Below are 23,545 nucleotides of genomic sequence, written 5' to 3'. Positions count from 1 at the left end.
TGGAGGGTTAAGATGGAACAGAGAGCATGGTTAAGATGGAGGGTTCAGAACAGAGAGCATGGTTAAGAGGGAGCATGGTTAAGATGGAGGGTTCAGAGAGCATGGTTAAGATGGAGGGTTCAGAACAGAGAGCATGGTTAAGATGGAGGGTTCAGAACAGAGAGCATGGTTAAGATGGAGGGTTCAGAACAGAGAGCATGGTTAAGATGGAGGGTTCAGAACAGAGAGCATGGTTAAGATGGAGGTTCAGAACAGAGAGCATGGTTAAGATGGAGGGTTCAGAACAGAGAGCATGGTTAAGATGGAGGGTTCAGAACAGAGAGCATGGTTAAGATGGAGGGTTCAGAACAGAGAGCATGGGAGGAGTTCAGAACAGAGAGCATGGTTAAGATGGAGGGTTCAGAACAGAGAGCATGGTTAAGATGGAGGGTTCAGAACAGAGAGCATGGTTAAGATGGAGGGTTCAGAACAGAGAGCATGGTTAAGATGGAGGGTTCAGAACAGAGAGCATGGTTAAGATGGAGGGTTCAGAACAGAGAGCATGGTTAAGATGGAGGGTTCAGAACAGAGAGCATGGTTAAGATGGAGGGTTTCATGGGAACAGAGAGCATGGTTAAGATGGAGGGTTCAGAACAGAGAGCATGGTTAAGATGGAGGGTTCAGAACAGAGAGCATGGTTAAGATGGAGGGTTCAGAACAGAGAGCATGGTTAAGATGGAGGGTTCAGAACAGAGAGCATGGTTAAGATGGAGGGTTCAGAACAGAACATGGTTAAGATGGAGAGAGCATGGTTAAGATGGAGGGTTCAGAACAGAGAGCATGGTTAAGATGGAGGGTTCAGAAGAGCATGGTTAAGATGGAGGGTTCAGAACAGAGAGCATGGTTAAGATGGAGGGTCAGAGAGCAGAACAGAGAGCATGGTTCAGAACAGAGAGCATGGTTAAGATGGGGTTCAGAACAGAGAGCATGGTTAAGATGGAGAGGTCAGAACAGAGAGCATGGTTAAGATGGAGGGTTCAGAACAGAGAGCATGGTTAAGATGGAGGGTTCAGAACAGAGAGCATGGTTAAGATGGAGAGTTCAGAACAGAGAGCATGGTTAAGATGGAGGGTTCAGAACAGAGAGCATGGTTAAGATGGAGGGTTCAGAACAGAGAGCATGGTTAAGATGGAGGGTTCAGAACAGAGAGCATGGTTAAGATGGAGAGGTCAGAACAGAGAGCATGGTTAAGATGGAGGGTTCAGAACAGAGAGCATGGTTAAGATGGAGGGTTCAGAACAGAGAGCATGGTTAAGATGGAGGGTTCAGAACAGAGAGCATGGTTAACAGCATGGTTGGATGGAGGGTTCAGAACAGAGAGCATGGTTAAGATGGAGAGTTCAGAACAGAGAGCATGGTTAAGATGGAGAGTTCAGAACAGAGAGCATGGTTAAGATGGAGGGTTCAGAACAGAGAGCATGGAGGGTTCAGAACAGAGAGCATGGAGATGGTTCAGAACAGAGAGCATGGTTAAGATGGAGGGTTCAGAACAGAGAGCATGGTTAAGATGGAGGGTTCAGAACAGAGAGCATGGTTAAGATGGAGGGTTCAGAACAGAGAGCATGGTTAAGATGGAGGGTTCAGAACAGAGAGCATGGTTAAGATGGAGGGTTCAGAACAGAGAGCATGGTTAAGATGGAGGGTTCAGAACAGAGAGCATGGTTAAGATGGAGGGTTCAGAACAGAGAGCATGGTTAAGATGGTTAAGATGGAGGGTTCAGAACAGAGAGCATGGTTAAGATGGAGGGTTCAGAACAGAGAGCATGGTTAAGATGGAGGGTTCAGAACAGAGAGCATGGTTAAGATGGAGGGTTCAGAACAGAGAGCATGGTTAAGATGGAGGAGAACAGGTTCATGGAACAGAGAGCATGGTTAAGATGGAGGGTTCAGAACAGAGAGCATGGTTAAGATCAGAACAGAGAGCATGGTTAAGATGGAGGGTTCAGAACAGAGAGCATGGTTAAGATGGAGGGTTCAGAACAGAGAGCATGGTTAAGATGGATAGGTTCAGAACAGAGAGCATGGTTAAGATGGAGGGTTCAGAACAGAGAGCATGGTTAAGATGGAGGGTTCAGAACAGAGAGCATGGTTAAGATGGAGGGTTCAGAACAGAGAGCATGGTTAAGATGGAGGTTCAGAACAGAGAGCATGGTTAAGATGGAGGGTTCAGAACAGAGAGCATGGTTAAAGATGGAGATGGGTTCAGAACAGAGAGCATGGTTAAGATGGAGGGTTCAGAACAGAGAGCATGGTTAAGATGGAGGGTTCAGAACAGAGAGCATGGTTAAGATGGAGGGTTCAGAACAGAGAGCATGGTTAAGATGGAGGGTTCAGAACAGAGAGCATGGTTAAGATGGAGGGTTCAGAACAGAGAGCATGGTTAAGATGGAGATGGAGGGTTCAGAACAGAGAGCATGGTTAAGATGGAGAGGTCAGAACAGAGAGCATGGTTAAGATGGAGGGTTCAGAACAGAGAGCATGGTTAAGATGGAGGGTTCAGAACAGAGAGCATGGTTAAGATGGAGGGTTCAGAACAGAGAGCATGGTTAAGATGGAGGGTTCAGAACAGAGAGCATGGTTAAGATGGAGGGTTCAGAACAGAGAGCATGGTTAAGATGGAGGGTTCAGAACAGAGAGCATGGTTAAGATGGAGGGTTCAGAACAGAGAGCATGGTTAAGATGGAGGGTTCAGAACAGAGAGCATGGTTAAGATGGAGGGTTCAGAACAGAGAGCATGGTTAAGATGGAGGGTTCAGAACAGAGAGCATGGTTAAGATGGAGAGTTCAGAACAGAGAGCATGGTTAAGATGGAGGGTTCAGAACAGAGAGCATGGTTAAGATGGAGGTTCAGAACAGAGAGCATGGTTAAGATGGAGGGTTCAGAACAGAGAGCATGGTTAAGAGGGTTCAGAACAGAGAGCATGGTTAAGATGGAGGGTTCAGAACAGAGAGCATGGTTAAGATGGAGGGTTCAGAACAGAGAGCATGGTTAAGATGGAGGGTTCAGAACAGAGAGCATGGTTAAGATGGAGGGTTCAGAACAGAGAGCATGGTTAAGATGGAGGGTTCAGAACAGAGAGCATGGTTAAGATGGAGGTTCAGAACAGAGAGCATGGTTAAGATGGAGGTTCAGAACAGAGAGCATGGTTAAGATGGAGGGTTCAGAACAGAGAGCATGGTTAAGATGGAGGGTTCAGAACAGAGAGCATGGTTAAGATGGAGGGTTCAGAACAGAGAGCATGGTTAGACAGGGTTCAGAACAGAGCAGAAGAGGAGGGTCAGAACAGAGAGCATGGTTAAGATGGAGGGTTCAGAACAGAGAGCATGGTTAAGATGGAGGGTTCAGAACAGAGAGCATGGTTAAGATGGAGGGTTCAGAACAGAGAGCATGGTTAAGATGGAGGGTTCAGAACAGAGAGCATGGTTAAGATGGAGGGTTCAGAACAGAGAGCATGGTTAAGATGGAGGGTTCAGAACAGAGAGCATGGTTAAGAGGTTCAGAACAGAGAGCATGGTTAAGATGGAGGGTTAGAGATGGGATGGAGGGTTCAGAACAGAGAGCATGGTTAAGATGGGGGGTTCAGAACAGAGAGCATGGTTAAGATGGAGGGTTCAGAACAGAGAGCATGGTTAAGATGGAGGGTTCAGAACAGAGAGCATGGTTAAGATGGAGAGTTCAGAACAGAGAGCATGGTTAAGATGGAGGGTTCAGAACAGAGAGCATGGTTAAGATGGAGAGTTCAGAACAGAGAGCATGGTTAAGATGGAGGGTTCAGAACAGAGAGCATGGTTAAGATGGAGGGTTCAGAACAGAGAGCATGGTTAAGATGGAGGGTTCAGAACAGAGAGCATGGTTAAGATGGAGAGTTCAGAACAGAGAGCATGGTTAAGATGGAGGGTTCAGAACAGAGAGCATGGTTAAGATGGAGGGTTCAGAACAGAGAGCATGGTTAAGATGGAGGGTTCAGAACAGAGAGCATGGTTAAGATGGAGGGTTCAGGAGCATGGTTAAGATGGAGGTTCAGAACAGAGAGCATGGTTAAGATGGAGGGTTCAGAACAGAGAGCATGGTTAAGATGGAGGGTTCAGAACAGAGAGCATGGTTAAGATGGAGGGTTCAGAACAGAGAGCATGGTTAAGAAGATGGCATGGTTAAGATTCAGAACAGAGAGCATGGTTAAGATGGAGGGTTCAGAACAGAGAGCATGGTTCAGAACAGAGAGCATGGTTAAGATGGAGGTTCAGAACAGAGAGCATGGTTAAGATGGAGGGTTCAGAACAGAGAGCATGGTTAAGATGGAGGGTTCAGAACAGAGAGCATGGTTAAGATGGAGGGTTCAGAACAGAGAGCATGGTTAAGATGGAGGGTTCAGAACAGAGAGCATGGTTAAGATGGAGGGTTCAGAACAGAGAGCATGGTTAAGATGGAGGGTTCAGAACAGAGAGCATGGTTAAGATGGAGGGTTCAGAACAGAGAGCATGGTTAAGATGGAGGGTTCAGAACATGGTTAAGATGGAGGGTTCAGAACAGAGAGCATGGTTAAGATGGAGGGTTCAGAACAGAGAGCATGGTTAAGATGGAGGGTTCAGAACAGAGAGCATGGTTAAGATGGAGGGTTCAGAACAGAGAGCATGGTTAAGATGGAGGGTTCAGAACAGAGAGCATGGTTAAGATGGAGGGTTCAGAACAGAGAGCATGGTTAAGATGGAGGGTTCAGAACAGAGAGCATGGTTAAGATGGAGGGTTCAGAACAGAGAGCATGGTTAAATGGATGGAGGGTTTCAGAACAGAGAGCATGGTTAAGATGGAGGGTTCAGAACAGAGAGCATGGTTAAGATGGAGGGTTCAGAACAGAGAGCATGGTTAAGATGGAGGGTTCAGAACAGAGAGCATGGAGGGTTCAGAACAGGTTAAGATGGAGGGTTCAGAACAGGAGCATGGTTAAGATGGAGGGTTCAGAACAGAGAGCATGGTTAAGATGGAGGGTTCAGAACAGAGAGCATGGTTAAGATGGAGGGTTCAGAACAGAGAGCATGGTTAAGATGGAGGGTTCAGAACAGAGAGCATGGTTAAGATGGAGGGTTCAGAACAGAGAGCATGGTTAAGATGGAGGGTTCAGAACAGAGAGCATGGTTAAGATGGAGGGTTCAGAACAGAGAGCATGGTTAAGATGGAGGGTTCAGAACAGAGAGCATGGTTAAGATGGAGGGTTCAGGAGCATGGTTAAGATGGAGGGTTCAGAGAGCATGGTTAAGATGGAGGGTTCAGAACAGAGAGCATGGTTAAGATGGAGGGTTCAGAACAGAGAGCATGGAGCATGGTTAAGATGGAGGGTTCAGAACAGAGAGCATGGTTAAGATGGAGAGTTCAGAACAGAGAGCATGGTTAAGATGGAGGGTTCAGAACAGAGAGCATGGTTAAGATGGAGGGTTCAGAACAGAAGATGTTAAGATGGAGGGTTCAGAACAGAGAGCATGGTTAAGATGGAGGGTTCAGAACAGAGAGCATGGTTAAGATGGAGAGGCATGGTTCATGGAGGGTTCAGAACAGAGCATGGTTAAGATGGAGAGTTCAGAACAGAGAGCATGGTTAAGATGGAGGGTTCAGAACAGAGAGCATGGTTAAGATGGAGGGTTCAGAACAGCATGGTTAAGATGGGGTTCAGAACAGAGAGCATGGTTAAGATGGAGGGTTCAGAACAGAGAGCATGGTTAAGATGGAGGGTTCAGAACAGAGAGCATGGTTAAGATGGAGGGTTCAGAACAGAGAGCATGGTTAAGATGGAGGGTTCAGAACAGAGAGCATGGTTGGTTAAGATGGAGGGTTCAGAACAGAAGCATGGTTAAGATGGAGGGTTCAGAACAGAGAGCATGGTTAAGATGGAGGGTTCAGAACAGAGAGCATGGTTAAGATGGAGGGTTCAGAACAGAGAGCATGGTTAAGATGGAGGGTTCAGAACAGAGAGCATGGTTAAGATGGAGGGTTCAGAACAGAGAGCATGGTTAAGATGGAGGGTTCAGAACAGAGAGCATGGTTAAGATGGAGGGTTCAGAACAGAGAGCATGGTTAAGATGGAGGGTTCAGAACAGAGAGCATGGTTAAGATGGAGGGTTCAGAACAGAGAGCATGGTTAAGATGGATGGGATGGAGGGTTCAGAACAGAGAGCATGGTTAAGATGGAGGGTTCAGAACAGATGGAGGTTCAGAACAGAGAGCATGGTTAAGATGGAGGGTTCAGAACAGAGAGCATGGTTAAGATGGAGGGTTCAGAACAGAGAGCATGGTTAAGATGGAGGTCAGAACAGAGAGCATGGTTAAGATGGAGGGTTCAGAACAGAGAGCATGGTTAAGATGGAGAGTTCAGAACAGAGAGCATGGTTAAGATGGAGGGTTCAGAACAGAGAGCATGGTTAAGATGGAGGGTTCAGAACAGAGAGCATGGTTAAGATGGAGGGTTCAGAACAGAGAGCATGGTTAAGATGGAGGGTTCAGAACATGGAGGGTTCAGCATGGTTAAGATGGAGGGTTCAGAACAGAGAGCATGGTTAAGATGGAGAGTTCAGAACAGAGAGCATGGTTAAGATGGAGGGTTCAGAACAGAGAGCATGGTTAAGATGGAGGGTTCAGAACAGAGAGCATGGTTAAGATGGAGGGTTCAGAACAGAGAGCATGGTTAAGATGGAGGGTTCAGAACAGAGAGCATGGTTAAGATGGAGGGTTCAGAACAGAGAGCATGGTTAAGATGGAGGGTTCAGAACAGAGAGCATGGTTAAGATGGAGAGGTCAGAACAGAGAGCATGGTTAAGATGGAGGGTTCAGAACAGAGAGCATGGTTAAGATGGAGTTCAGAACAGAGAGCATGGTTAAGATGGAGGGTTCAGAACAGAGAGCATGGTTAAGATGGAGGTTCAGAACAGAGAGCATGGTTAAGATGGAGGGTTCAGAACAGAGAGCATGGTTAAGATGGAGGGTTCAGAACAGAGAGCATGGTTAAGATGGAGGGTTCAGAACAGAGAGCATGGTTAAGATGGAGAGTTCAGAACAGAGAGCATGGTTAAGATGGAGGGTTCAGAACAGAGAGCATGGTTAAGATGGAGGGTTCAGAACAGAGAGCATGGTTAAGATGGAGGGTTCAGAACAGAGAGCATGGTTAAGATGGAGGGTTCAGAACAGAGAGCATGGTTAAGATGGAGGGTTCAGAACAGAGAGCATGGTTAAGATGGAGGGTTCAGAACAGAGAGCATAAGATGGAGGGTTCAGAACAGAGAGCATGGTTAAGATGGAGGGTTCAGAACATGGTTAAGATGGAGAGCATGGGTTAAGATGGAGGGTTCAGAACAGAGAGCATGGTTAAGATGGAGGGTTCAGAACAGAGAGCATGGTTAAGATGGAGGGTTCAGAACAGAGAGCATGGTTAAGATGGAGGGTTCAGAACAGAGAGCATGGTTAAGATGGAGAGTTCAGAACAGAGAGCATGGTTAGATGGATGGAGCATGGTTAAGATGGACAGAGAGCATGGTTAAGATGGAGGGTTCAGAACAGAGAGCATGGTTAAGATGGAGGGTTCAGAACAGAGAGCATGGTTAAGATGGAGGGTTCAGAACAGAGAGCATGGTTAAGATGGAGGGTTCAGAACAGAGAGCATGGTTGGAAGAACAGAGAGCATGGAGATGGAGGTTCAGAACAGAGAGCATGGTTAAGATGGAGGGTTCAGAACAGAGAGCATGGTTAAGATGGAGGGTTCAGAACAGAGAGCATGGTTAAGATGGAGGGTTCAGAACAGAGAGCATGGTTAAGATGGAGGGTTCAGAACAGAGAGCATGGTTAAGATGGAGGGTTCAGAACAGAGAGCATGGTTAAGATGGAGGGTTCAGAACAGAGAGCATGGTTCAGAAAGATGGAGGGTTCAGAACAGAGAGCATGGTTAAGATGGAGGGTTCAGAACAGAGAGCATGGTTAACAAGGAGAGGTCAGAACAGAGAGCATGGTTAAGATGGAGGGTTCAGAACAGAGAGCATGGTTAAGATGGAGGGTTCAGAACAGAGAGCATGGTTAAGATGGAGGGTTCAGAACAGAGAGCATGGTTAAGATGGGATGGAGGGTTCAGAACAGAGAGCATGGTTAAGATGGAGAGTTCAGAACAGAGAGCATGGTTAAGATGGAGGGTTCAGAACAGAGAGCATGGTTAAGATGGAGGGTTCAGAACAGAGAGCATGGTTAAGATGGAGGGTTCAGAACAGAGAGCATGGTTAAGATGGAGGGTTCAGAACAGAGAGCATGGTTAAGATGGAGGGTTCAGAACAGAGAGCATGGTTAAGATGGAGGGTTCAGAACAGAGAGCATGGTTAAGATGGAGGGTTCAGAACAGAGAGCATGGTTAAGATGGAGGGTTCAGAACAGAGAGCATGGTTAAGATGGAGGGTTCAGAACAGAGAGCATGGTTAAGATGGAGGGTTCAGAACAGAATGGTTAAGATGGAGAGAGCATGGTTAAGATGGAGGGTTCAGAACAGAGAGCATGGTTAAGATGGAGGGTTCAGAACAGAGAGCATGGTTAAGATGGAGATGGAGGGGTTAAGATGGAGAACAGAGAGCATGGTTAAGATGGAGGGTTCAGAACAGAGAGCATGGTTAAGATGGAGGGTTCAGAACAGAGAGCATGGTTAAGATGGAGGGTTCAGAACAGAGAGCATGGTTAAGATGGAGGGTTCAGAACAGAGAGCATGGTTAAGATGGAGGGTTCAGAACAGAGAGCATGGTTAAGATGGAGGGTTCAGAACAGAGAGCATGGTTAAGATGGAGGGTTCAGAACAGAGAGCATGGTTAAGATGGAGGGTTCAGAACAGAGAGCATGGTTAAGATGGACAGAACAGAGAGCATGGTTAAGGAGAGGTCAGAACAGAGAGCATGGTTAAGATGGAGGGTTCAGAACAGAGAGCATGGTTAAGATGGAGAGTTCAGAACAGAGAGCATGGTTAAGATGGAGGAGTTCAGAACAGAGAGCATGGTTAGAGATGGTTAAGATGGAGGGTTCAGAACAGAGAGCATGGTTAAGATGGAGAGTTCAGAACAGAGAGCATGGTTAAGATGGGAGGGTTCAGAACAGAGAGCATGGTTAAGATGGAGGGTTCAGAACAGAGAGCATGGTTAAGATGGAGGGTTCAGAACAGAGAGCATGGTTAAGATGGAGAGTTCAGAACAGAGAGCATGGTTAAGATGGAGGGTTCAGAACAGAGAGCATGGTTAAGATGGAGGGTTCAGAACAGAGAGCATGGTTAAGATGGAGGGTTCAGAACAGAGAGCATGGTTAAGCATGGGAGGGTTCAGAACAGAGAGCATGGTTAAGATGGAGGGTTCAGAACAGAGAGCATGGTTAAGATGGAGGGTTCAGAACAGAGAGCATGGTTAAGATGGAGGGTTCAGAACAGAGAGCATGGTTAAGATGGAGGGTTCAGAACAGAGAGCATGGTTAAGATGGAGGGTTCAGAACAGAGAGCATGGTTAAGATGGAGGGTTCAGAACAGAGAGCATGGTTAAGATGGAGGGTTCAGAACAGAGAGCATGGTTAAGATGGAGGGTTCAGAACAGAGAGCATGGTTAAGATGGAGGGTTCAGAACAGAGAGCATGGTTAAGATGGAGGGTTCAGAACAGAGAGCATGGTTAAGATGGAGGGTTCAGAACAGAGAGCATGGTTAAGATGGAGGGTTCAGAACAGAGAGCATGGTTAAGATGGAGGGTTCAGAACAGAGAGCATGGTTAAGATGGAGGGTTCAGAACAGAGAGCATGGTTAAGATGGAGGGTTCAGAACAGAGAGCATGGTTAAGATGGAGGGTTCAGAACAGAGAGCATGGTTAAGATGGAGGGTTCAGAACAGAACAGATGGAGGGTTCATGGCATGGTTAAGATGGAGGGTTCAGAACAGAGAGCATGGTTAAGATGGAGGGTTCAGAACAGAGAGCATGGTTAAGATGGAGGGTTCAGAACAGAGAGCATGGTTAAGATGGAGGGTTCAGAACAGAGAGCATGGTTAAGATGGAGGGTTCAGAACAGAGAGCATGGTTAAGATGGAGGGTTCAGAACAGAGAGCATGGTTAAGATGGAGGGTTCAGAACAGAGAGCATGGTTAAGATGGAGGGTTCAGAACAGAGAGCATGGTTAAGATGGAGGGTTCAGAACAGAGAGCATGGTTAAGATGGAGGGTTCAGAACAGAGAGCATGGTTAAGATGGAGGGTTCAGAACAGAGAGCATGGTTAAGATGGAGAGTTCAGAACAGAGAGCATGGTTAAGATGGAGGGTTCAGAACAGAGAGCATGGTTAAGATGGAGGGTTCAGAACAGAGAGCATGGTTAAGATGGAGGGTTCAGAACAGAGAGCATGGTTAAGATGGAGGGTTCAGAACAGAGAGCATGGTTAAGATGGAGGGTTCAGAACAGAGAGCATGGTTAAGATGGAGGGTTCAGAACAGAGAGCATGGTTAAGATGGAGGGTTCAGAACAGAGAGATGGTTAAGCATGGTTAAGATGGAGGGTTCAGAACAGAGAGCATGGTTAAGATTCAGAACAGAGAGCATGGTTAAGATGGAGGGTTCAGAACAGAGAGCATGGTTAAGATGGAGGTTCAGAACAGAGAGCATGGTTAAGATGGAGGTTCAGAACAGAGAGCATGGTTAAGATGGAGGGTTCAGAACAGAGAGCATGGTTAAGATGGAGGGTTCAGAACAGAGAGCATGGTTAAGATGGAGGGTTCAGAACAGAGAGCATGGTTAAGATGGAGGGTTCAGAACAGAGAGCATGGTTAAGATGGAGGGTTCAGAACAGAGAGCATGGTTAAGATGGAGGGTTCAGAACAGAGAGCATGGTTAAGATGGAGGGTTAAGCATGGTTAAGATGGAGGGTTCAGAACAGAGAGCATGGTTAAGATGGAGGGTTCAGAACAGAGAGCATGGTTTCAGAACAGAGAGCATGGTTAAGATGGAGGGTTCAGAACAGAGAGCATGGTTAAGATGGAGGGTTCAGAACAGAGAACATGGTTAAGATGGAGGGTTCAGAACAGAGAGCATGGTTAAGATGGATGGGTTCAGAACAGAGAGCATGGTTAAGACAGGAGCATGGTTCAGAACAGAGAGCATGGTTAAGATGGAGGGTTCAGAACAGAGAGCATGGTTAAGATGGAGGGTTCAGAACAGAGAGCATGGTTAAGATGGAGGGTTCAGAACAGAGAGCATGGTTAAGATGGAGGGTTCAGAACAGAGAGCATGGTTAAGATGGAGGGTTCAGAACAGAGAGCATGGAGGGTTCAGAACAGAGAGCATGGGATGGGGTTCAGAACAGAGAGCATGGTTAAGATGGAGGGTTCAGAACAGAGAGCATGGTTAAGATGGAGGTTCAGAACAGAGAGCATGGTTAAGATGGAGGGTTCAGAACAGAGAGCATGGTTAAGATGGAGGGTTCAGAACAGAGAGCATGGTTAAGATGGAGGGTTCAGAACAGAGAGCATGGTTAAGATGGAGGGTTCAGAACAGAGAGCATGGTTAAGATGGAGGGTTCAGAACAGAGAGCATGGTTAAGATGGAGGGTTCAGAACAGGAGCATGGTTAAGATGGAGGGTTCAGAACAGAGAGCATGGTTAAGATGGAGAGGTCAGAACAGAGAGCATGGTTAAGATGGAGGGTTCAGAACAGAGAGCATGGTTAAGATGGAGAGTTAAGATGTTAAGATGGAGGGTTCAGAACAGAGAGCATGGTTAAGATGGAGGGTTCAGAACAGAGAGCATGGTTAAGATGGAGGGTTCAGAACAGAAGCATGGTTAAGATGGAGGGTTCAGAACAGAGAGCATGGTTAAGATGGAGGGTTAACAGAGAGCATGATGGAGGGTTCAGAACAGAGAGCATGGTTAAGATGGAGGGTTCAGAACAGAGCATGGTTAAGATGGAGGTTCAGAACAGAGAGCATGGTTAAGATGGAGGGTTCAGAACAGAGAGCATGGTTAAGATGGAGGGTTCAGAACAGAGAGCATGGTTAAGATGGAGGGTTCAGAACAGAGAGCATGGTTAAGATGGAGAGGTCAGAACAGAGAGCATGGTTAAGATGGAGAGTTCAGAACAGAGAGCATGGTTAAGATGGAGAGTTCAGAACAGAGAGCATGGTTAAGATGGAGGGTTCAGAACAGAGAGCATGGTTAAGATGGAGGGTTCAGAACAGAGAGCATGGTTAAGATGGAGGGTTCAGAACAGAGAGCATGGTTAAGATGGAGGGTTCAGAACAGAGAGCATGGTTAAGATGGAGGGTTCAGAACAGGAGAACAGCATGGTTAAGATGGAGGTTCAGAACAGAGAGCATGGTTAAGATGGAGGGTTCAGAACAGAGAGCATGGTTAAGATGGAGGGTTCAGAACAGAGAGCATGGTTAAGATGGAGGGTTCAGAACAGAGAGCATGGAGGGTTAAGATGGAGGGTTCAGAACAGAGAGCATGGTTAAGATGGAGGGTTCAGAACAGAGAGCATGGTTAAGATGGAGGGTTCAGAACAGAGAGCATGGTTAAGATGGAGGGTTCAGAACAGAGAGCATGGTTAAGATGGAGGGTTCAGAACAGAGAGCATGGTTAAGATGGAGGGTTCAGAACAGAGAGCATGGTTAAGATGGAGAGGTCAGAACAGAGAGCATGGTTAAGATGGAGGGTTCAGAACAGAGAGCATGGTTAAGATGGAGGGTTCAGAACAGAGAGCATGGTTAAGATGGAGGGTTCAGAACAGAGAGCATGGTTAAGATGGAGGGTTCAGAACAGAGAGCATGGTTAACAAGGAGGGTTCAGAACAGAGAGCATGGTTAAAGATGGGGGGTTCAGAACAGAGAGCATGGTTAAGATGGAGGGTTCAGAACAGAGAGCATGGTTAAGATGGAGGGTTCAGAACAGAGAGCATGGTTAAGATGGAGGGTTCAGAACAGAGAGCATGGTTAAGATGGAGGGTTCAGAACAGAGAGCATGGTTAAGATGGAGAGTTCAGAACAGAGAGCATGGTTAAGATGGAGGGTTCAGAACAGAGAGCATGGTTAAGATGGAGGGTTCAGAACAGAGAGCATGGTTAAGATGGAGGGTTCAGAACAGAGAGCATGGGAGGAGTTCAGAACAGAGAGCATGGTTAAGATGGTTCAGAACAGAAGATGGAGAACAGAGAGCATGGTTAAGATGGAGGGTTCAGAACAGAGAGCATGGTTAAGATGGAGGGTTCAGAACAGAGAGCATGGTTAAGATGGAGGGTTCAGAACAGAGAGCATGGTTAAGATGGAGGGTTCAGAACAGAGAGCATGGTTAAGATGGACAGAGAGCATGGTTAAGATGGAGGGTTCAGAACAGAGAGCATGGTTAAGATGGAGGGTTCAGAACAGAGAGCATGGTTAAGATGGAGGGTTCAGAACAGAGAGCATGGTTAAGATGGAGGGTCAGAACAGAGAGCATGGTTAAGATGGAGGGTTCAGAACAGAGAGCATGGTTAAGATGGAGGGTTCAGAACAGAGAGCATGGTTAAGATGGAGAGGGTTCAGAACAGAGAGCATGGTTAAGATGGAGGGTTCAGAACAGAGAGCATGGTTAAGATGGAGGGTTCAGAACAGAGAGCATGGTTAAGATGGAGGGTTCAGAACAGAGAGCATGGGTTCAGAACAGAGAGCATGGTTAAGATGGAGGGTTCAGAACAGAGAGCATGGTTAAGATGGAGGGTTCAGAACAGAGAGCATGGTTAAGATGGAGGGTTCAGAACAGAGAGCATGGTTAAGATGGAGGTTCAGGAGACATGGAGGGTCAGAACAGAGAGCATGGTTAAGATGGAGGGTTCAGAACAGAGAGCATGGTTAAGATGGAGAGTTCAGAACAGAGAGCATGGTTAAGATGGAGAGTTCAGAACAGAGAGCATGGTTAAGATGGATAGGTCAGAACAGAGAGCATGGTTAAGATGGAGGGTTCAGAACAGAGAGCATGGTTAAGATGGAGGGTTCAGAACAGAGAGCATGGTTAAGATGGAGAGTTCAGAACAGAGAGCATGGTTAAGATGGAGGGTTCAGAACAGAGAGCATGGTTAAGATGGAGGGTTCAGAACAGAGAGCATGGTTAAGATGGAGGGTTCAGAACAGAGAGCATGGTAAGATAGAACAGGAGAGGTCAGAACAGAGAGCATGGTTAAGATGGATGGTTCAGAACAGAACAGAGCATGGTTAAGAGATGGAGGGTTCAGAACAGAGAGCATGGTTAAGATGGAGGGTCAGAACAGAGAGATGGTTAAGCATGGTTAAGATGGAGGGTTCAGAACAGAGAGCATGGTTAAGATGGAGGGTTCAGAACAGAGAGCATGGTTAAGATGGAGGGTTCAGAACAGAGAGCATGGTTAAGATGGAGGGTTCAGAACAGAGAGCATGGTTAAGATGGAGGGTTCAGAACAGAGAGCATGGTTAAGATGGAGGGTTCAGAACAGAGAGCATGGTTAAGATGGAGGGTTCAGAACAGAGAGCATGGTTAAGATGGAGGGTTCAGAACAGAGAGCATGGTTAAGATGGAGGGTTCAGAACAGAGAGCATGGTTAAGATGGAGGGTTCAGAACAGAGAGCATGGTTAAGATGGAGGGTTCAGAACAGAGAGCATGGTTAAGATGGAGGGTTCAGAACAGAGAGCATGGTTAACAGGGAGAGGTCAGAACAGAGAGCATGGTTAAGATGGAGGGTTCAGAACAGAGAGCATGGTTAAGATGGAGGGTCAGAACAGAGAGCAGATGGAGGGTTCAGAACAGAGAGCATGGTTAAGATGGAGGGTTCAGAACAGAGAGCATGGTTAAGATGGAGGGTTCAGAACAGAGAGCATGGTTAAGATGGAGGGTTCAGAACAGAGGTTCAGAACAGAGAGCATGGTTAAGATGGAGGGTTCAGAACAGAGAGCATGGTTAAGATGGAGGGTTCAGAACAGAGAGCATGGTTAAGATGGAGAGTTCAGAACAGAGAGCATGGTTAAGATGGAGGGTTCAGAACAGAGAGCATGGTTAAGATGGAGGGTTCAGAACAGAGAGCATGGTTAAGATGGAGGGTTCAGAACAGAGAGCATGGTTAAGATGGTTAAGCATGGTTAAGATGGAGGTCAGAACAGAGAGCATGGTTAAGATGGAGGGTTCAGAACAGAGAGCATGGTTAAGATGGAGGGTTCAGAACAGAGAGCATGGTTAAGATGGAGGGTTCAGAACAGAGAGCATGGTTAAGATGGAGGGTTCAGAACAGAGAGCATGGATTAGAACAGAGAGCTAAGATGGAGGGTTCAGAACAGAGAGCATGGTTAAGATGGAGGGTCAGAACAGAGAGAACAGAGAGCATGGTTAAGATGGAGGGTTCAGAACAGAGAGCGTGGTTAAAGATGGGGGGTTCAGAACAGAGAGCATGGTTAAGATGGAGGGTTCAGAACAGAGAGCATGGTTAAGATGGAGGGTTCAGAACAGAGAGCATGGTTAAGATGGATCAGAACAGAGAGCATGGTTAAGATGGAGAGTTCAGAACAGAGAGCATGGTTAAGATGGAGGGTTCAGAACAGAGAGCATGGTTAAGATGGAGGGTTCAGAACAGAGAGCATGGTTAAGATGGAGGGTTCAGAACAGAGAGCATGGTTAAGATGGAGGGTTCAGAACAGAGAGCATGGTTAAGATGGAGGGTTCAGAACAGAGAGCATGGTTAAGATGGAGGGTTCAGAACAGAGAGCATGGTTAAGATGGAGGGTTCAGAACAGAGAGCATGGTTAAGATGGAGGGTTCAGAACAGAGAGCATGGTTAAGATGGAGAGGTCAGAACAGAGAGCATGGTTAAGATGGAGGGTTCAGAACAGAGAGCATGGTTAAGATGGAGGGTTCAGAACAGAGAGCATGGTTAAGATGGAGGGTTCAGAACAGAGAGCATGGTTAAGATGGAGGGTTCAGAACAGAGAGCATGGTTAAGATGGAGGGTTCAGAACAGAGAGCATGGTTAAGATGGAGGGTTCAGAACAGAGAGCATGGTTAAGATGGAGGGTTCAGAACAGAGAGCATGGTTAAGATGGAGGGTTCAGAACAGAGAGCATGGTTAAGATGGAGGGTTCAGAACAGAGAGCATGGTTAAGATGGAGGGTTCAGAACAGAGAGCATGGTTAAGATGGAGAACAGGTTCAGAACAGAGAGCATGGTTAAGATGGAGGGTTCAGAACAGAGAGCATGGTTAAGATGGAGGGTTCAGAACAGAGAGCATGGTTAAGATGGAGGGTTCAGAGAGCATGGTTAAGATGGAGGGTTCAGAACAGAGAGCATGGTTAAGATGGAGGGTTCAGAACAGAGAGCATGGTTAAGATGGAGGGTTCAGAACAGAGAGCATGGTTAAGATGGAGGGTTCAGAACAGAGAGCATGGTTAAGATGGAGGGTTCAGAACAGAGAGCATGGTTAAGATGGAGGGTTCAGAACAGAGAGCATGGTTAAGATGGAGGGTTCAGAACAGAGAGCATGGTTAAGATGGAGGGTTCAGAACAGAGAGCATGGTTAAGATGGAGGGTTCAGAACAGAGAGCATGGTTAAGATGGAGGGTTCAGAACAGAGAGCATGGTTAAGATGGAGGGTTCAGAACAGAGAGCATGGTTAAGATGGAGGGTTCAGAACAGAGAGCATGGTTAAGATGGAGGGTTCAGAACAGAGAGCATGGTTAAGATGGAGGGTTCAGAACAGAGAGCATGGTTAAGATGGAGGGTTCAGAACAGAGAGCATGGTTAAGATGGAGGGTTCAGAACAGAGAGCATGGTTAGATGGATCAGAACAGGAGCATGGTTAAGATGGAAGGTCAGAACAGAGAGCATGGTTAAGATGGAGGGTTCAGAACAGAGAGCATGGTTAAGATGGAGGGTTCAGAACAGAGAGCATGGTTAAGATGGAGGGTTCAGAACAGAGAGCATGGTTAAGATGGAGGGTTCAGAACAGAGAGCATGGTTCAGAAAGATGGAGGGTTCAGAACAGAGAGCATGGTTAAGATGGAGGGTTCAGAACAGAGAGCATGGTTAAGATGGAGGGTTCAGAACAGAGAGCATGGTTAAGATGGAGGGTTCAGAACAGAGAGCATGGTTAAGATGGAGGGTTCAGAACAGAGAGCATGGTTAAGATGGAGGGTTCAGAGAGAGCATGGTTAAGATGGAGGGTTCAGAACAGAGAGCATGGTTAAGATGGAGGGTTCAGAACAGAGAGCATGGTTAAGATGGAGGGTTCAGAACAGAGAGCATGGTTAAGATGGAGGGTTCAGAACAGAGAGCATGGTTAAGATGGAGGGTTCAGAACAGAGAGCATGGTTAAGATGGAGGGTTCAGAACAGAGAGCATGGTTAAGATGGATGGAGGGTTCAGAACAGAGAGCATGGTTAAGATGGAGGGTTCAGAACAGAGAGCATGGTTAAGATGGAGGGTTCAGAACAGAGAGCATGGTTAAGATGGAGGGTTCAGAACAGAGAGCATGGTTAAGATGGTTAAGCATGGTTAAGATGGAGGGTTCAGAACAGAGAGCATGGTTAAGATGGAGGGTTCAGAACAGAGAGCATGGTTAAGATGGAGGGTTCAGAACAGAGAGCATGGTTAAGATGGTTCAGAACAGAAGATGGTTAAGATGGAGGGTTCAGAACAGAGAGCATGGTTAAGATGGAGGGTTCAGAACAGAGAGCATGGTTAAGATGGATGGATGGTTAAGATGGAGAGGTTCAGAACAGAGAGCATGGTTAAGATGGAGGGTTCAGAACAGAGAGCATGGTTAAGATGGAGGGTTCAGAACAGAGAGCATGGTTAAGATGGAGGGTTCAGAACAGAGAGCATGGTTAAGATGGAGGGTTCAGAACAGAGAGCATGGTTAAGATGGAGGGTTCAGAACAGAGAGCATGGTTAAGATGGAGGGTTCAGAACAGAGAGCATGGTTAAGATGGAGGGTTCAGAACAGAGAGCATGGTTAAGATGGAGGGTTCAGAACAGAGAGCATGGTTAAGATGGAGGGTTCAGAACAGAGAGCATGGTTAAGATGGAGGGTTCAGAACAGAGAGCATGGTTAAGAGGAGGGTAAGATCAGAACAGAGAGCATGGTTAAGATGGAGGGTTCAGAACAGAGAGCATGGTTAAGATGGAGGGTTCAGAACAGAGAGCATGGTTAAGATGGAGGGTTCAGAACAGAGAGCATGGTTAAGATGGAGGGTTCAGAACAGAGAGCATGGTTAAGATGGAGGGTTCAGAACAGAGAGCATGGTTAAGATGGTTAAGATGGAGGGTTCAGAACAGAGAGCATGGTTAAGATGGAGGGTTCAGAACAGAGAGCATGGTTAAGATGGAGGGTTCAGAACAGAGAGCATGGTTAAGATGGAGGGTTCAGAACAGAGAGCATGGTTAAGATGGAGGGTTCAGAACAGAGAGATGGTTAAGATGGAGGGTTCAGAACAGAGAGCATGGTTAAGATGGAGGGTTCAGAACAGAGAGCATGGATGGAGGGTTCAGAACAGAGAGCATGGTTAAGATGGAGGGTTCAGAACAGAGAGCATGGTTAAGAAGGAGAGGTTCAGAACAGAGAGCATGGTTAAGATGGAGGGTTCAGAACAGAGAGCATGGTTAAGATGGAGGGTTCAGAACAGAGAGCATGGTTAAGATGGAGATGGAGGGATTCAGAACAGAGAGCATGGTTAAGATGGAGGGTTCAGAACAGAGAGCATGGTTAAGATGGAGGGTTCAGAACAGAGAGCATGGTTAAGAGGAGGGTTCAGAACAGAAGATGGTTAAGATGGGGTTCAGAACAGAGAGCATGGTTAAGATGGAGGGTTCAGAACAGAGAGCATGGTTAAGATGGATCAGAACAGAGAGATGGGATGGAGGGTTCAGAACAGAGAGCATGGTTAAGATGGAGGGTTCAGAACAGAGAGCATGGTTAAGATGGAGGGTTCAGAACAGAGAGCATGAGTTAAGATGGAGGGTTCAGAACAGAGAGCATGGTTAAGATGGAGGGTCAGAACAGAGAGCATGGTTAAGATGGAGGGTTCAGAACAGAGAGCATGGTTAAGATGGAGGGTTCAGAACAGAGAGCATGGTTAAGATGGAGGGTTCAGAACAGAGAGCATGGTTAAGATGGAGGGTTCAGAACAGAGAGCATGGTTAAGATGGAGGGTTCAGAACAGAGAGCATGGTTAAGATGGAGGGTTCAGAACAGAGAGCATGGTTAAGATGGAGGGTTCAGAACAGAGAGCATGGTTAAGATGGAGGGTTCAGAACAGAGAGCATGGTTAAGATGGAGGGTTCAGAACAGAGAGCATGGTTAAGGGTTCAGAACGAAGAACAGGAGAGATTCAGAACAGAGAGCATGGTTAAGATGGAGGGTTCAGAACAGAGAGCAGTTAGCATGGTTCAGAACAGAGAGCATGGTTAAGATGGAGAGTTCAGAACAGATGGATGGAGGGTTCAGAACAGAGAGCATGGTTAAGATGGAGGGTTCAGAACAGAGAGCATGGTTAAGATGGAGGGTTCAGAACAGAGAGCATGGTTAAGATGGAGGGTTCAGAACAGAGAGCATGGTTAAGATGGAGGGTTCAGAACAGAGAGCATGGTTAAGATGGAGGGGAACAGAGGCATGGTTAAGATCAGAACAGAGAGCATGGTTAAGATGGAGGGTTCAGAACAGAGAGCATGGTTAAGATGGAGGTTCAGAACAGAGAGCATGGTTAAGATGGAGGGTTCAGAACAGAGAGCATGGTTAAGATGGAGGGTCAGAACAGAGAGCATGGAAAGATGGAGGGTTCAGAACAGAGAGCATGGTTAAGATGGAGAGTTCAGAACAGAGAGCATGGTTAAGATGGAGGGTTCAGAACAGAGAGCATGGGTAAGATGGAGGGTTCAGAACAGAGAGCATGGGTAAGATGGAGGGTTCAGAACAGAGAGCATGGTTAAGATGGAGGGTTCAGAACAGAGAGCATGGTTAAGATGGAGGGTTCAGAACAGAGAGCATGGTTAACAAGGAGAGGTCAGAACAGAGAGCATGGTTAAGATGAGAGTTCAGAACAGAGAGCATGGTTAAGATGGAGAGTTCAGAACAGAGAGCATGGTTAAGATGGAGAGTTCAGAACAGAGAGCATGGTTAAGATGGAGGGTTCAGAACAGAGAGCATGGTTAAGATGGAGGGTTCAGAACAGAGAGCATGGTTAAGATGGAGGGTTCAGAACAGAGAGTATGGTTAACAAGGAGAGGTCAGAACAGAGAGCATGGTTAAGATGGAGAGTTCAGAACAGAACAGTGCTCCCTGGGTGAAGGCTGATGGACGGGAACGGCTGGGTGGGACTGATGGACAGGTGGGTGGGTGAGATTCTCTCTGAGCCAAGCCTGGGGAAGAGAATGTGCAGCCATGCAAGGAGCTGTCCCCTCCTCTCCCCTCCCCCCTCTCCCCTCTCTCCACTCGCCTCCTCTCCTTTCCCATCCCCTCCCCTCCCATCCCCTCCTCTCCCATCTCCTTCCCTCCCATCCCATCCCCTCCTCTCCTTTCCCATCCCCTCCCCCTCTCTCCACTCGCCTCCTCTCCTTTCCTTTCCTTTCCCATCCCGTCCCATCCCCTCCTCTCCCATCTCCTTCCCTCCCATCCCCTCCTCTCCTTTCCCATCCCATCCCCTCCTCTCCCATCTCCTTCCCTCCCATCCCATCCCATCCCCTCCTCTCCTTTCCCATCCCCTCCTCTCCCATCTTCTTCCCATCCCATCCCCTCCTCTCCTTTCCCATCCCATCCCCTCCCATCTCCTTCCCTCCCATCCCATCCCATCCCCTCCTCTCCTTTCCCATCCCCTCCTCTCCCATCTCCTTCCCTCCCATCCCATCCCATCCCCTCCTCTCCTTTCCCATCCCATCCCCTCCCCTCCCCTCCCATCCCCTCCCTCCCATCCCCTCCTCTCCCATCTCCTTCCCTCCCATCCCATCCCATCCTCTCCTTTCCCATCCCATCCCCTCCCCTCCCATCCCCTCCTCTCCTTTCCCATCCCATCCCCTCCTCTCCTTTCCCATCTCTTTCCCTCCCATCCCATCCCCTCCTCTCCTTTCCCATCCCCTCCCCTCCCATCCCCTCCCATCTCCTTCCCTCCCATCCCCTCCTCTCCTTTCCCATCCCCTCCCCTCCCATCCCCTCCTCTCCCATCTCCTTCCCTCCCATCCCTCCTCTCCTTTCCCATCCCCTCCGCCTCCCATCCCCTCCCATCTCCTTCCCTCCCTCCCATCTCCTCTTCTCCTCCCATCCCATCCCCCCCTCCTCTCCTTTCCCATCCCCTCCCCTCCCATCTCCTTCCCTCCCATCCCATCCCCTCCTCTCCCATCTCTTTTGTTAATGATCCCCATGTCCTCTCTTCTCTCTCTCAGGTAGAGGAAGAGGAGCAGCGGGCTGTATCACACACGCCCCCTGGCTCTGAGCTGCAGTCGATTGTGATGCTAAACCACAGAGACGCTTTTCAGAAAAGCTGTTCCCCTCTGACAGTCAAGGACAATAGCAGCCGACTGCTGGGAAAATCCAGATTTGCTACAAGAGAGAAAACTTTGACTTCTGGAGAAATTAACTTGGTGGTGAGGGGGGGGTGGCTGGGAGAAGTTTGGTCAGGGATGGGACTCTGAGAAGTGGCAACTTTAGGATGGAATGGAAAGGGAAGGCAGTTTTCATGCAAGGCCATGTTAAATAGTAAACAGTAACAATTCCATAATTGTTTAAATGTGGAGATAACATTTAGACAAGCCTTCGCTGTGAGAAAGACTCACTGTCTGTTCGGAATGTGGCCCCGAGCTTCCGACCATTCTCGTCAGAACTTGACTGAACCTGGAGCCCCTGGAGAGAGAGAGAGAGAGAGAGAGAGAGAGAGAGAGAGAGAGAGAGAGAGAGAGAGAGAGAGAGAGAGAGAGAGAGAGAAAGAGAGAGAGAGAAAGAGGGGATGGATGGATGGATGGAATGACCACAAGAACAACTGGCAGATAGTGATACATATCAATACAACACAACCACGTTACCAACACTCAGATGCCACAAAATGAACCCCAACTAGGGAAAAAGACAAAGTCTGGGAAACTATAACACAGACCATTAAGCCCTGTTACTGTGAGGCCTATGGTAGTTCATTTGAATTTTTATTTGATTTATTTCACCTATATGGATAGCTGGCTGACTGGATAGCTGGCTGACTGGATAGCTGGCTGGGTGTATAGCTGGCTGACTGTATAGCTGGCTGGGTGTATAGTTGGCTGGGTATATAGTTGGCTGGGTGTATAGTTGGCTGGGTGGGTGTATAGTTGGCTGGGTGTATCGCTGGCTGGGTGGGTGTATAGTTGGCTGGGTGTATCGCTGGGGTATATAGTTGGCTGTGGTGGTATAGCTGGCTGGCTGACTGTATAGCTGGCTGACTGTATAGCTGGCTGACTATATAGCTGGCTGATTGTATAGCTGGCTGGCTGACTGGATAGCTGGCTGTGTGTGTAGCTGGCTGACTGTATAGCTGGCTGACTGTATAGCTGGCTGAGTGTATAGCTGGCTGACTGGGTGTATAGTTGGCTGGGTGTATAGCTGGCTGACTGGATAGCTGGCTGGCTGACTGTATAGCTGGCTGACTGTATAGCTGGCTGACTGTATAGCTGGCTGACTATATAGCTGGCTGATTGTATAGCTGGCTGGCTGACTGGATAGCTGGCTGTGTGTGTAGCTGGCTGACTGTATAGCTGGCTGACTGTATAGCTGGCTGGGTGTATAGCTGGCTGACTATAGCTGGCTGGGTGTATAGCTGGCTGGGTGGGTGTATAGTTGGCTGGGTGTATAGCTGGCTGACTGGATAGCTGGCTGGCTGACTGTATAGCTGGCTGGCTGTATAGCTGGCTGACTATATAGCTGGCTGATTGTATAGCTGGCTGGCTGACTGGATAGCTGGCTGTGTGTGTAGCTGGCTGACTGTATAGCTGGCTGACTATACAGCTGGCTGGCTGACTGTATAGCTGGCTGGGTGTATAGCTGGCTGGGTGTATAGCTGGCTGGGTGGGTGTATAGTTGGCTGGGTGTATAGCTGGCTGACTGGATAGCTGGCTGACTGACTGTATAGCTGGCTGGCTGTATAGCTGGCTGACTATATAGCTGGCTGATTGTATAGCTGGCTGATTGTATAGCTGGCTGGGTGTATAGCTGGCTGGGTGTATAGCTGGCTGGGTGTATAGCTGGCTGGGTGGGTGTATAGTTGGCTGGGTGTATAGCTGGCTGGGTGTATAGCTGGCTGGGTGGGTGTATAGCTGGCTGACTATATAGCTGGCTGGCTGGGTATATACAGTTGGGCAAAAAAGTATTTATTGTTGTGCAAGTTCTCCCACTTTAAAAGATGAGAGATGCCTGTAATTTTCATCATAGGTACACTTCAACTATGACAGACAAAATGAGGAGAAAAAATCCAGAAAATCACATTGTAGGATTTTTAATGAATTTATTTGCAAATTATGGTCACCAAACAAGCAAGA

The 23,545-nt window shown here is 47.5% G+C and overlaps 1 protein-coding gene across 2 annotated transcripts in view; it reads right to left on the bottom strand.

The window, feature by feature from the left end:
• il17rd (interleukin 17 receptor D) overlaps positions 1-23,545 on the bottom strand; it is an 89,399-nt gene that overhangs the window by 33,401 nt on the left and 32,453 nt on the right. For both annotated transcript variants that reach the window (XM_065002020.1, XM_065002021.1), the window contains exon 2: positions 21,818-21,884. In XM_065002020.1, the coding sequence (XP_064858092.1) occupies positions 21,818-21,884 (67 nt within the window). The remainder of the gene's footprint in view (positions 1-21,817; positions 21,885-23,545) is intronic.

Source organism: Oncorhynchus nerka, linkage group LG15, assembly GCF_034236695.1.
Source record: "Oncorhynchus nerka isolate Pitt River linkage group LG15, Oner_Uvic_2.0, whole genome shotgun sequence".
Taxonomy (NCBI): Eukaryota; Metazoa; Chordata; class Actinopteri; order Salmoniformes; family Salmonidae; genus Oncorhynchus; species Oncorhynchus nerka.
This window is presented reverse-complemented; position numbering and strand designations above follow the sequence as displayed.